This window comes from Neodiprion fabricii, chromosome 2, assembly GCF_021155785.1.
Source record: "Neodiprion fabricii isolate iyNeoFabr1 chromosome 2, iyNeoFabr1.1, whole genome shotgun sequence".
Lineage (NCBI taxonomy): Eukaryota > Metazoa > Arthropoda > Insecta > Hymenoptera > Diprionidae > Neodiprion > Neodiprion fabricii.
In genome coordinates, this window is record NC_060240.1 from 2,723,618 (window position 1) to 2,736,241 (window position 12,624).

Sequence of the window (12,624 nt, forward strand, 5' to 3'; positions counted from 1 at the left end):
CGCGGCACATAAACGTGGGCAGTTTTCGCTTCCCATTGAACGTCGGAAGCAGGCGGCGGGTCCGCAGTTTGTTATGGCTCTAGGTGTGGGTCTCCGGCTTCTGGAATCCCGTGTGTGAGTGCCAGTCGAGTGCTGTATCGGAATCTTACAGTGTTTTCTTATCGATGACGCGGTTCAGCGGAGCATTTGAGCGGCGCTTGGAGGGGCCCAAAGAGCAGAGAGTGTGGGTGCCTCTCTGCCGGCGACAGTCACCTCGCAGCGGTAAGCTAACCGTGCGGAGAAGAGGAAGAGGAAGAGAGGAAGAGAGGAGAGAGAGGGTTGGGAATGATTAATGGCGTCGGTGCGGCCCGAGCTCGCAGCCGCCGCTCCTTAAGTCAACAAGTCAGCTCCTGCGCCCTCAAGAAAAAGGGAGAAAATCTTCCTCGGGATACCTACTCTGTTTCTGCGATTGAACCTACTGGCACCGATGTTCGTTAACTCGATTTCAGTCGCAATGTGCGCTCTCCGCTGATGAGCACAGGGCACTTCAACGGCTATTCATATCGCGCGGAGAGCAGCGGAAGAGTAACTGCAAAGGGGGAAGTGAAAATTTACAGAAAATAGGTGAACGGGAAAATCGAACCCCTCGGAAGTAACTCCAGATTCATTCGACTATGCGACCTCTCGAATTTATTGAAAATTTGTTTGCACGGCTGCTGAGCTTCGTGAAAAAAGATCCCGAGGTCGACGAATTGGTCGAGCTGGATCGAGTTTCCCGGTCGAATTAAGAGGTGGTCTAATCAATCAAACCCTTGATCGGGAACTACCACCGTGAACCATTCACATGTGAGAATTGTGACGTAACAAGACTCACCAGACTCGAAGACGACTTCACTGAGCATTATCCATTTGGCGGCAAAGTACAGCTGAAGTTTGAGGTACCGACCGGCCCGCGAGTGGAGCTTTATGGTGACGTCACGAGCCTGTTCTAAGACGAGGTCCGGCATGTAGGAGAAATGGACCGGCTCGCCGTTGAACTGACTTCCCGCACCGCCGCTGAGGTAGACCTTGGCGTGCGAGAAGACCTGCGTCAAATGGTAGGAAAATGACAAGTCAGCGGGCTAGTTGCGACAATTTTGAATACGTGTTGAATCACCTGTACGTCCTTGGAGAAGAGGTTATTCGTGTGGAGATGCATAGCGGTGAAGTTCCTCGCGTAGTCGAATTCGAATGTTATTTCAACCGGATGACCAATCATGTTTGGGGTGTCGTTGCGCCATCCGACCCACTCGTATCCTTGGAACAGAAATAGGAAGGTGCTCAAATTCCTGCTGGATAAAACGGATAGGAGTTGTTTCATAAGTAATTTGAAATGCTTGAATCTTCTTGTTCCCATTCCTCGGGAGTCGGAGAGAGAAGCTACTACGGTACCTTATACAATATCGCCAAGTTTGAGGAGGGGTGAGACCACGCGACTCGGGCTCTCTCAAAGTCTATATTGAAGATAAATAAAAGAGTTTTCGAAGATATACAGTCGCCGGTTATTGCGAGACCATTCGCCATTAGAACTATCTTGCGCGTCGTATGAGTCTTCTCGTGTGGAAAATACTTCATCCGCATCTGGGTCATCATCGATTCCGTGTTACCCTCGGCTCCGAAGTCATATTTCCCGCACCGTAATTCAACCGCTCTCATCTCGGCTATATGCAGTAATATATCAGTTGTACCTACCTACCCTCGCAATGAATGACTACAGAAGAAAAAAAACCAACCCCGTGACGATATCCAGGCGAACCGATCTCTCCTGCAGTAGAAATTGAATATCATTGCTCCGAGGTTTTCCTGACCTGCACAGGTAAAGAGCTCGGGTTTATCGCCACCAAGACGAATATCCATCCTCGGGTGAATGGTTCCCCAGGTTTGGGTCGCCCGTCGAGATTAGTCGGCTCGTTGAAATGAACCCTGAATGATGGTCTCGACTCTCCTACAATAGTATCGGTGTCCACGAGGCATGTGCCGTAATTCAGGGAACGTGAACCGACTTCCAATGAGCCGAACGATCCCCGGCTCTGCAGGGATCGGCGCGAACACCATCACCGACGTATCACGATTCCGCGGACTAATTTAGGCCCGTGTCCGATGGTAAGGGATCGGGTATGGAGATTCAGTCGTTGAAATTCCACCCTGTAGAATTACCACTTGGCGGTCCAATCGAAGGCGCGAATTTCACCCCGACTCTGCACGGCACGCGAGGCAACCTAACCAGCACTCAGCTGCTGCGTTCAGGCGAATGGGTACCTATTGACGCGTAATCGCTTTATTCCGACCAAAGTTGAGCCAGCTCACCCCGCCGTTCGTTCGTTTGTTCGTTCGTTCGGTGCGGCTGCCCTCTGCCCGGCAAATGGAAAAGTTTGGCAATTTCGTTTGACGGGAAACGAACGTGAGTGAATGACAGGAGAGCTGGGACGCGGGCGACGTTTTAGGGGCAAAAATTTTCAGTCATCAATTTCAACGCGTCCTTTTAGTCCTGATTTTTAACAAAGTAATTACCCACTTTAGGTTCTTTACCGTGGTTAAATGCAGTGTGAAAAATGGTCGTGTTAAAATTCTGTGCAAATTTGCCGATGCCCGCTGCTCTGGAACAATTTTTCTGGTCAATTCGGAAATTCGGCAGTGGACCGTGAGAGATTGACATCAGAAAATGGTGTTGGATTGACGTGGAATGATGGTGTGAGATTCCCTTACTGAGAAACCCCCTCAAAACGCTCAACTTGGTTGTGAATTGGTACCCTTCAATTTTTTTCTTACGGGAATTTAGCATGTTGTGCAGAATTTTTATTTTTTTTTCGTAACGGTTAACATCAGATAGTTATATTGATACGAAATTATAGCTCTACAGAAGTTCGTTGCGAATTATTTTGTTCAACATTGGAATTGCCTGCCGGTGAACCGTGGATTAAAAGTGCGGAAGCTCCAACTCTACGCATCGAAATTATATATTCGGCAAGGCAATGGTTATGGATTATATCAGTCTGTGGTTGGCGGATCGGTCGTTGGGTGAGCGAGTGGTATTCCAATTAGCGGTGTAATTATGTATCCGTGGAAATACCAACGAGAAGAAAATAAACGAGAGCTTCAGGATACACCGTGGTTAATTGAACCGGCCGCTCTGCCGCGTTTCAAAATCATCATCCCCGGTCATGGCGATCCGGGACGGTCAATTATTGGCAAAGCGAAGCGATCCGAGCGGTTAAAGCCCGGTCGAAAGGTGAAAAGCCTCGGAGGCCTCTCTGAGCCGGAAATGAGATGACCGGGACGCCGACGGTTGACTTTACTTTATTATGCCTTATAGAAAAGCGACGAGCCGACGGTAAGCTGTCTCCGCAAATCCGCGACGGTAAACCTACCTACCATTGAATGGGAAAAATGTAAAATTACGCATACAGGTAATAGAAAGACATAAATTTGTAGAGGAACGGGTAAACAGCAGCCGCGCGGCCTAGCCTGCGGTTCAATATAAATGTAAATCCGAACAGATTCAAATGTAGCCAAAGCCCTCTCGGCTCTACGCCCTCCCTTCGCCCCTCTCGGCGACCAGAAGATCGGTCTGCGGTCCAGGCCCCCGAGCTCTTCCGCTCTTACACAATGCACACATGAGCGTAATGTACACACAGAAGCTTGCAAGGTCCGTAGGTCCGATCGTTTTCCACTGTCTCCGGCGGATCCCCGGCTGATTGAATTTTTCCTTCGTTTTTCCATTCTCCCGTTTCTTTTTTATTGTCACTTTCTTATCCCCGCAGGATTTGACGAACGTCCCGGGAGCTTTTCTCCGGGAGTAGGTATAGGTATGTATGTGCAGTAGACTGGGCGATAGAGAATAGACTCTGGGAACCTGCGAGTTATCCGGGGAGTGATCTCTCCTCGCCGCTTTGTTCTCGAAAGGTTATACGTATAATGTACGTTCGGGAAAAACCGGACACAATGCGCCGCGGGACCCGTAATTCCATTCGTTCCTCGGCGGACGAAATACCCGTTCGTCAGTGTGAACTTGGCCGCGAGATATCGAAACAAGGGATAACAATATTCATCTGATGCGTGGAAACACTGAATAAATGAATACACAAAGTGAATTCCTAACGACTGCACGTTCTGTCGTCTGCGAGAATTTAATGCGCACGCGCCTTAACCCGAGAGTAGCTGTTTATCAGGGTGACCAACCGACGTAAATATAACCTCAAAAGTTTTGATCACTGTCGCTGCCAGTTGTGCTCAATCCATAACAGTTAAGGTTTTTGAGGTTATGTTTATGATGGTTGGTCACCCTGGCAAACAGCCACTCTCAACGCATGCGCATTAAATTTTATGAAGTCGTTAGGAATTCAGGAATGTAGCTATTCAATTCAGATAGGAAGAAATGTTAATATAGGCGCAGAAATAAAATGCGTTGCGACAGTTAGAGTTTTGCTAGTTTAACTAACGGATTTGATACATTGGAACTTGAACTTGACCATGTTTGCAGATTTTTTGCTTCACCAGCTAGAATCTTTGCTGAGGCTATATTAACACTGATATTTGCTGGTGGAGCGAATTATGTTTTTTGTGAACCCCTTTTAAATCCAGGTGGATGCGTGCCTCAAAGTCAAAGGGGCCGATATAACCGCGGAGGTTTTAATCAGGTAGAATTTGTAAAGGCGTTACGTCGGGCTGCACAATCACTTTGGCCCGCTGGGTAGACCGGTAAAGTTGTTAAGACGTTTCGAGGCGCCATGTGCCGCCCCCTTTCTCTCCCGGCGGCTAAGGGAACGATTAATGAAATTTCATCTCGAGCCGCGGATTTCTAGAGCGGCGGAAATTGCGCCCCCATATTGTACTTTTGCCAAAACGGGCCCGCGAGTCGCGATATAAGGCGAGAGAAAAAAAAAATGAGAAGAAGAGAAAAAAGGAAACCACACGTCTACAATAATGATAATAATGAAATCAAATTTAGCGAGGAAACGGAAAAAATTTCTCCACTTGTCGCGTGCAGGATTAAAAATTGATCCGTCAACCGCAGCGCGACGTCGAGCGTCCCGACGATAGAGAAACGAGCCGGAGACAATACAAATTGAAACTTGAGAGATGAATATCTCAGCTCTTCTCTTTCCGCGCGTTTTGACGCTAATTGGATCTTTTGTTCCCTCATCTTCCAGGGATCTCCAGTAATTCCAGAAACCCCTCAACTCAATGGAACCGTTCGACATCGAGTTACCAACGTTGCATGGGGATTCAGCCGCATTTACCTTTCTCTGATATATCCTTACACACACCTTAAAAGCTATCAGCGTTCCGTTGACCGGTATTGTAATGCATATGCATTCACCTTCGGGTAGTTATAAGAAACTGCACGCGGTAGGGATTCGAATTCGTCGGCAAATACCATCGTGAAACGGAATCTGAATCGCGCTTATGGTTGAAAAACTGAATACCTAACGAGCGAAGGCAAGGTAAAAGAAAATAAGAAGTAATCGAGGCCAGCTTACCCTTCCCATTGCCACTGACGTCCAGACGAAAATTGTCGGCGCCCTTACGGCCGTCAACGAGTTGGCCCAAGCCCCTTGAGAGGTGTCCACCCTCCTCGCGGCCGTCGTAGGTTCTGTCTGAAAGATCGACCTCGGATCCTCGTTGAATTCCCTGGGGCATAGAGTAGGAGACGAGGCCTTCTGCGAGCAGAAATTGACCAAAATAATAAATAATAATTTTATCAACGGGTCGTAGGAAGGAAAAATAAGGGAACGCCGTACGTCGTCAACTTTATACTGAAAATGAGAAGGTAGGGTGAAACTTATCAGATCGTTCATCTGACTGCGCATGCGGGAGATAGGCTACGTCGTATTTTGATGCAGGATAGCCAACTCAAGCTTCTTCAGCTGTTAAACGCGACTTATGGAGATTATGCTGGTGATGCGAATTGTTTTTTTTTGGGTAAAGCAGACCTCAAATATGTAGTTGATGTACGAATTCGTGAAGGCTCGGCAGTTTTTTTTATCGTGTACTAGGAGTAACGAGTAACAGCATAATTTCGATTCACTCACTCTCGATGTGGAAGAGCTTGACATTTCATTCCCTGTAGTTTTGCTTAAGTTGGCCACACTACGTGGCAGATGAAAATGTTGCCGTGGTGGGATCTCCTCGACCAACGGAGTTCAATTATTTCGCGCAAGCGCAGTCAGCCTGTTAAGTTTCACTGTTTCCTTCTTAATGTATATATTATCCATTTCAAGCAACTGAGAGTTGAGTTTTACTTTATAAATGCAAAAGCGAGACTGTATAGCATAGAAAAGAATACCAGCGACGGAAATGGAGTCACGGGATAAAGAGAGAAAAAAGAAGAAGAAAATAATAATGGAAAAAAAAAAAAAATACGAAACGAAAATAAGGAAAAATAGTATAATAGCCAGCGAGGAAGAAATGACGGAAGGAAAGTCCGCCGCGATAATTAACTTTTCGAGATTGTTGTGTGTATATTGTTGGGTTTGCAGTACCGTATACGTACTAACGTATACACACAGAGAAAGAAAGAAGGAGAGAGAAAGACCGAGATCCGCATCCCGAAAAAGGTGGCAGATGGCCGAGCAGGAAATGGCGGACTGTAGGTATGCCTATAATAATACAGGCGTGCAGCAGAGAGCAGAGTAGAGCTATTCGGCCGGCAGTTTCGGATTGGATTAATGCAGACACAGCTGTGCTTTTGCCGGTGATCATAAATCCAAGTTAATCTCAGATAGAGGCTGGGATGTTGGGGGTGGGGGCGGGGGTGGTGGTTGGATTCCGCTGGTACGGAGAGAGACAACCGCCCACCCTTGCGTTCTCTTTTAGCGTAAAATAGCAAAGGATCTACAGGAGCGAGGGAACACAGCCCGAGGGCAGTAAACCTGGCGGTGGAGGGTTGCAGGGTTTGCGGATGGTGGACCGGACTCGAGCGGCTCTCGCGAAAAGGGTTGATACAACAGCGGTGGTTGGAAAACCGCCGGAAAGATACACTTTCCGAATTATGTTATCCCCGAGTGTGACGGGAGCTTTTCCGGAACGAAATTTGGAAAAATTGAAACATCGCTTGCGGGATTCCAACCCGCTAATCGATTCTACGCAGACTGTCGTTCGGCACTGGCTGATTTCCCGTGTGGAAAAGAGAGGGTATAATAACGTGTGTATACGTATAGCAGTATAGTACCAAGCGAGAGACGGTAGGAAAATAGAGTCTCTTTAAATTTCACTCACCGGTCCAGGGACAGCCGTAAAGTTCAACTCGCATACAGACTATCCTCATGTGGGACGTGTAGGGGATGAAACGTATTCTTGTAGCCACTATCGGTGGGTCGAACGTCTGCTCCTTCTCTGTGTAGGGATTGTTGTTACCGACGAGCAGCTGAAATCAGAGTGACGGATCTACGTGGTTAAATTGATCGACGAGCTGTTTCGCCCTCGACGCCCTCCATCCACCCCCTTTCGGAAACAACACCCTCGACACCCGCAATTCATCCTAGTCACGATCTTCAACAATATTTTCTATTCTAGTCTCTTCCTAGTTTTCTTCACGCACTTCATCCTGGACTGCGGATATGTTTTTATTGACGTGCAATTGTAAAAGAGGTTGGTTATTAATTTTGTTTCAATACGAGCGATGATGATATTTATCCTATATCCTTTCACCGGATGAGATGAAAAATTTGTAGCCAGTCGGTGAGAGTGCTCGCTGAGTTAGACATAATATGAGGAGAGTTCTGGATGCAGATCCCTGCTACCGACACTTACCGACTTTTTACCCAGACTCAAACCCTCCTCCGCGATAACGTCATGTGGATAAGTGTCGGTAGTAGGAATCTGTGTCAAGAACTCTCGTTTTAATACTACTAAAATTTACTCAGAAATTTTGACGATAATAATATCGTAACAATAACAATAACAGCAGCAACAGGGCTCGCAAAACAAACATATATATAACGTAACACATACATGTGTAAAATTGGAACGTGGGGGGTACAATTTCGCCTCGGGAGGCACTTACGGGTTATTATAAAACTTGAGGCTTAGCCGTCGGGTCGGTGTAATAATTTTACGAACAAGGTTCCGCAGGTGCTGCTAGACTGCGGAATCGGACCATCCGAAAGGCTCGGGGCTGCCAAACCCTTGCCCGAGATACGTAATCGGGGCTGGTCACAAATCCTCCGCTCGAGGAATTATTAAATACGTAAGGGGGATGATCCGTCAGGCGGGCAAGGCTGCCCGTCAGGCTTACAGCTTTGACGGGGTTTCCCTTTGGCCAAACGCGTTTACGACCTCCAGGTGGCTCTTTCCCATTTTTGGGGAGGAATTACCTACCCGCTGATACCGACCTGCAGTGTCCACGATAAAAACTATCGGAATTAGCGACGACGAGGAGGAATGAAAACACATCGATCTTTGGTTTTTATATTTTGATAAGAAGACCGGGATTACCTTCTCAGACCGAAAAGTCAAGCTAGCATACATTCGTTTTTATCCCCTCTTCTTCGTTGGACAATTTAAGGATCTATGGAACCTGGGTTGAAACTCTGCTGGAGTAAAAACACGAATCAGCAAAGGATAGAGAAATGCAACAGAACCTAATCAACTTGAATTTAATCAAACGAAAATCCCAGGTGTAATTCGGAGGATAAATTTTCAGATCACGAATTTAAATCGTAAAAATTTTATGATTATTTAACAGACTCAGAGAATTTACATTATTTTCAGAAGTGTATTCTTATCTAAGAATCTATCACATATTACTTTCCATTTTGTTGAAGAACAGTTAATTTTATTGACGAATTAATATCGTACAATTCATCTGGCGATGAGCCATATTTTTTCTCGATCTTGTGTGCATTTGGCAATTAGAGAGAAAATTAAACCTGATATTATACGCAAAATCGTGATAATAACTCAAGGGCTATAAAGTTATGATTAAGCAAGAAATACGTTGGTGATGTTAAAAATTTATGCACATAGACGATTTGTGAGGGATAATTTCTTTGCAAAAATAATCAGCTAAAAATATTTTTGTGTACCGTGATTTCTCCGATTTTGCTTTCATAAAGAAGTGATTGGAGGGAAAATTTATTGATTTATATTCTGCACGACTCGACTGTGCATCCTTTGACTGTACACCACCAAAAATCCGAAAAATGATAAGAAAATGTTGCCCTGTAAGGTATCCAAGAATAGCGAATCATGTTGACACGTGTTAGTGCATCTGTAAAAAAAATGTGTAAAATAATCCCAAACTTCACAGACCTTGCGAGAGTGTTGAGGGATGGGACGGAGGCCAGTGTACTTTCGAAAAGATTTCCATATACTCATTTGAAAGAAATTTGGGAGTGTCCCAGTCAAATTTATAAAAAGTCTAAAGTACGGACCATCCTAATATACATGTATATTACGGTCGCGCTTAGAAAGTTCATTTCTGAATTTCAACTCTCTCACCCCTGAAATCTGCTCGGAATAATTCAAAAATAATTTCCTCATTTTTTTAGATTCTTACATCAACTCCAACACGTGCCCGCAAGAGGTTGGATTTTCCCATTTAACCCTTTCAGGGGCACATCAAATCTACTCAGCGGATTTTGATAAAATCTGGTACAGGGGGATTTGTTGGGTCGCTGACTACAAATATGAACTCAAAATTTTAAAATCCAAAAAATAATTCGATTTAGATATAACTCGATACTCGGGGGTTTTCGAGGTCGCTGATTACGAATTTGAACTCGAAATCACAAACCTCAAAATCATTGATCTAATATGGCAACATTAAGTGATTCTATCAGGATTTTGATCGGCCATATTGAATCCGCCATTTTGAATTTCTAAATTTCGAGCTGAGATTCGTAATCAGCGATCCAAGAAACCCTCTAAGACCAAATTTTATCGAAATCCGTGAGGTGGATTCAACGTGTACTTAAAAGAGTTAAATGGGGAAATTCACCCTCTTGGTGGGAGAACTTAGAGTTGAGATAAAAATCTTAAGAAATGAGGAAATTATTTTTGAATTATTCAAAGTCGATTCGGGAGGGATGAGCCGGTAAAATTCCAAAAATGACCTTCTACGAGGATTACCCTAAAGTATACAGGTAAGCATAAAAATCTGACGCAGCGATCTCTTCGATCCAAAGGTTTCACATATCCGAATACATGTACGCAAGCTTTCAAAGGGGGTTGAAAAATGGTTGTAAATCCGTAGTCGTTGCTGTTTCAGGTTTAACGGCAAAGCGGGGGGGAGGGGGATCGGTGCTGTCCGGAAAATGAAACGCGTTTCCTTTGAAACAGGTAGGTAGACGTTTCCTGTAAAGAGCCCTTGGATGCGTTGCCTCGCATGCACATGCCGCCAATGTCTACCTGCAGGTATACGTGCGAGCTGTCGCAATCCGGTGTAGGTATATAACTACGGAGGAGGATAGCCGACCAGCCGCAATACGCGATAGGAATAATTAATACTCTCATAAACAAGGACGAGAACCGCCGGCTCAGCTACTCGCGATATCCTTTGCAGCTAGGTTTAGGTATCTGGTATATGTACCCTATACATGGGGCTGGAATTGATCGGACTGCCTTACACCGACCTGCAGCCCTGTCCGCAATCCTCGGCTCTTCTCCGCGTCGAGAGAAGTATCTAGTTGTGCTCGTAGTGCAACCCTTCGTTATAATATAGGTGTAAACATTTTCGTACGGGGTGAAAACGACCTTTGCAAGTGTAATGATCAGTGACCGACCTTAATATACCGTATAAAAATAACCTGAACAATAATAACTCCAGAAAAAAATTGACAAAGTATTGAATAACATTTAGTTGAATTAAATGAAATTGAATTGCATTTTATAAATGTTATATTTTTGTCACGGGTTACTTCTGTGTGGGTTATTTTTGTATGGGTTATTTTAAAGTGGGTTATTTTTGACTCACGGTATTTTAGTGTAGGTTATTTTTGTTTGTGTTATTTTCGTGTGGGTTATTTATGTGTGGATTATATTTGTCATGGGTTATTTTTGCTGTCACGGGTTATTTTCGTGTAGGTTATTTTTCCGCAGGTTATTTTTGCTGTCGCGGCTGATTTTCATGTGGGTTATTTTTGTCACGGGTTATTTTTGTCCAAGTTATTTTTCTCGTGGGTTATTTTTTATCACGGGTTAATATTTCTGGGGAATTAGGCCCCAGCACCGTAATAACCCGAAAAACATAAATTTGTGTTAATACAGTTATTCTTGATTTCCGTCAGTCTTCTTATATTTTCTTCCAACTATATTTCGATTGTTTGATATTCGTGTAGCAATAAATTGATATTAAGATTACTTGTTTGGCGGGAGAAAAGGTTTCGGAAACCAAAGTACAGATTTTATTTTACACTAACCGGATAACATACTGTGAACAACTATAATCAAACTGAATAATTACTATTTATATCACATTTTCTAGCACTTTGAACAATATTAATAATCGTTATGTTACGACGGTAATCATTTCACCAAAATTCCCTACAACGGCAACTTTGTAACAAAACAACAATCTTCGCAAGCTTAAATTCCAGGTAATAATTACAATCAACATAACATGAAAAAAACTTTGTATCAATTTTTCACCAAGTCGAAACTTCTGCACGATATAATAACGAGCAAGAATATTCGGCCGAAATTAACAAGGAGGGGAATTAAAACAAAGCGCTATTTAAATGAGTGACACTCGCTTCAAGACCGTTTTAATACCGTCTTGTTCATATTTATTTACACGACGATGTAGAACAACGCTCAGTTTTCTGACAGCGTGTCCGTCCATTTGTATAATTAGCACAAGTAATTATGATAATTATGCCCCAATGAGTTATTGTTATTATTTTTATAACAATGAAACGCGCCTCGACTGCGTTGCTGGGTGGGAACGAGGTATTATAATTAGCAATTAGCCCCGCACCTTGTTTAGGCGTGTATTAATCGTCGGGAAAACTCGTGAAAACTTCCGATTCAACCTTTCCGGTATATTAAAAGTCACCCCCCCCCCCCCCCCCCCCCCGCCCCTTCCCCCACTCCCCGGAACCTCTTCAACACAGCTGCTTATTGTGTTGTTGACAAATACACTTATTCAACGGCTGTTCATTCGCCTGAAAATCTTGTACGGGTTTTTAATTTGAAAATTTTTTTTTTTTTTAGTTTCCGAAAAAACTGTAAGAATTTGTAAATCGATTTTTGAAAAGAGGTACAAAGACGAAGACGAATCGTGAAAATTTTTGGGAAACTATGATAATACCTTAGAAACATGAAAGATCGCCCGAGCTTAATTCAGGGATTGATTTTTTGTCCCTTCTTTGTACGTCTGCAAGCCTGTTCGTGCAAGCTCGATGTGAGAATTCGCGTAAACTACTCGGAGGCGAGACTCGTCGGCTATATTCAAGTGGGGACAAAAGTTTAATGTTTTTTAGTCACATTTAACATGAAAGCTGGCTCGCCGAGGGCGTCATAAATCATTCGAAAAAGCTTTTCTGGAAACTCTCGACTCTTCGCCCTGAGGTTGTTGCAGGCTATACAAGGTGGAAATTATTATTAATACACGTTGTTATTGTGCCGGCCTTGCCAGTGTGATTGTGCATTAGGAATTAACGAGCT

General features: G+C 44.1%; 1 protein-coding gene across 2 annotated transcripts in view; it reads right to left on the reverse strand.

Annotated features, from left to right (window-relative positions):
• Positions 1 to 12,624, reverse strand: part of LOC124175753 (discoidin domain-containing receptor 2-like) — a 109,163-nt gene that overhangs the window by 17,102 nt on the left and 79,437 nt on the right. For both annotated transcript variants that reach the window (XM_046556247.1, XM_046556248.1), the window contains 4 exons: positions 7,237 to 7,384; positions 5,499 to 5,678; positions 1,136 to 1,275; positions 854 to 1,064 (listed from right to left, as the gene is read on the reverse strand). In XM_046556247.1, the coding sequence (XP_046412203.1) occupies positions 854 to 1,064; positions 1,136 to 1,275; positions 5,499 to 5,678; positions 7,237 to 7,384 (679 nt within the window). The remainder of the gene's footprint in view (positions 1 to 853; positions 1,065 to 1,135; positions 1,276 to 5,498; positions 5,679 to 7,236; positions 7,385 to 12,624) is intronic.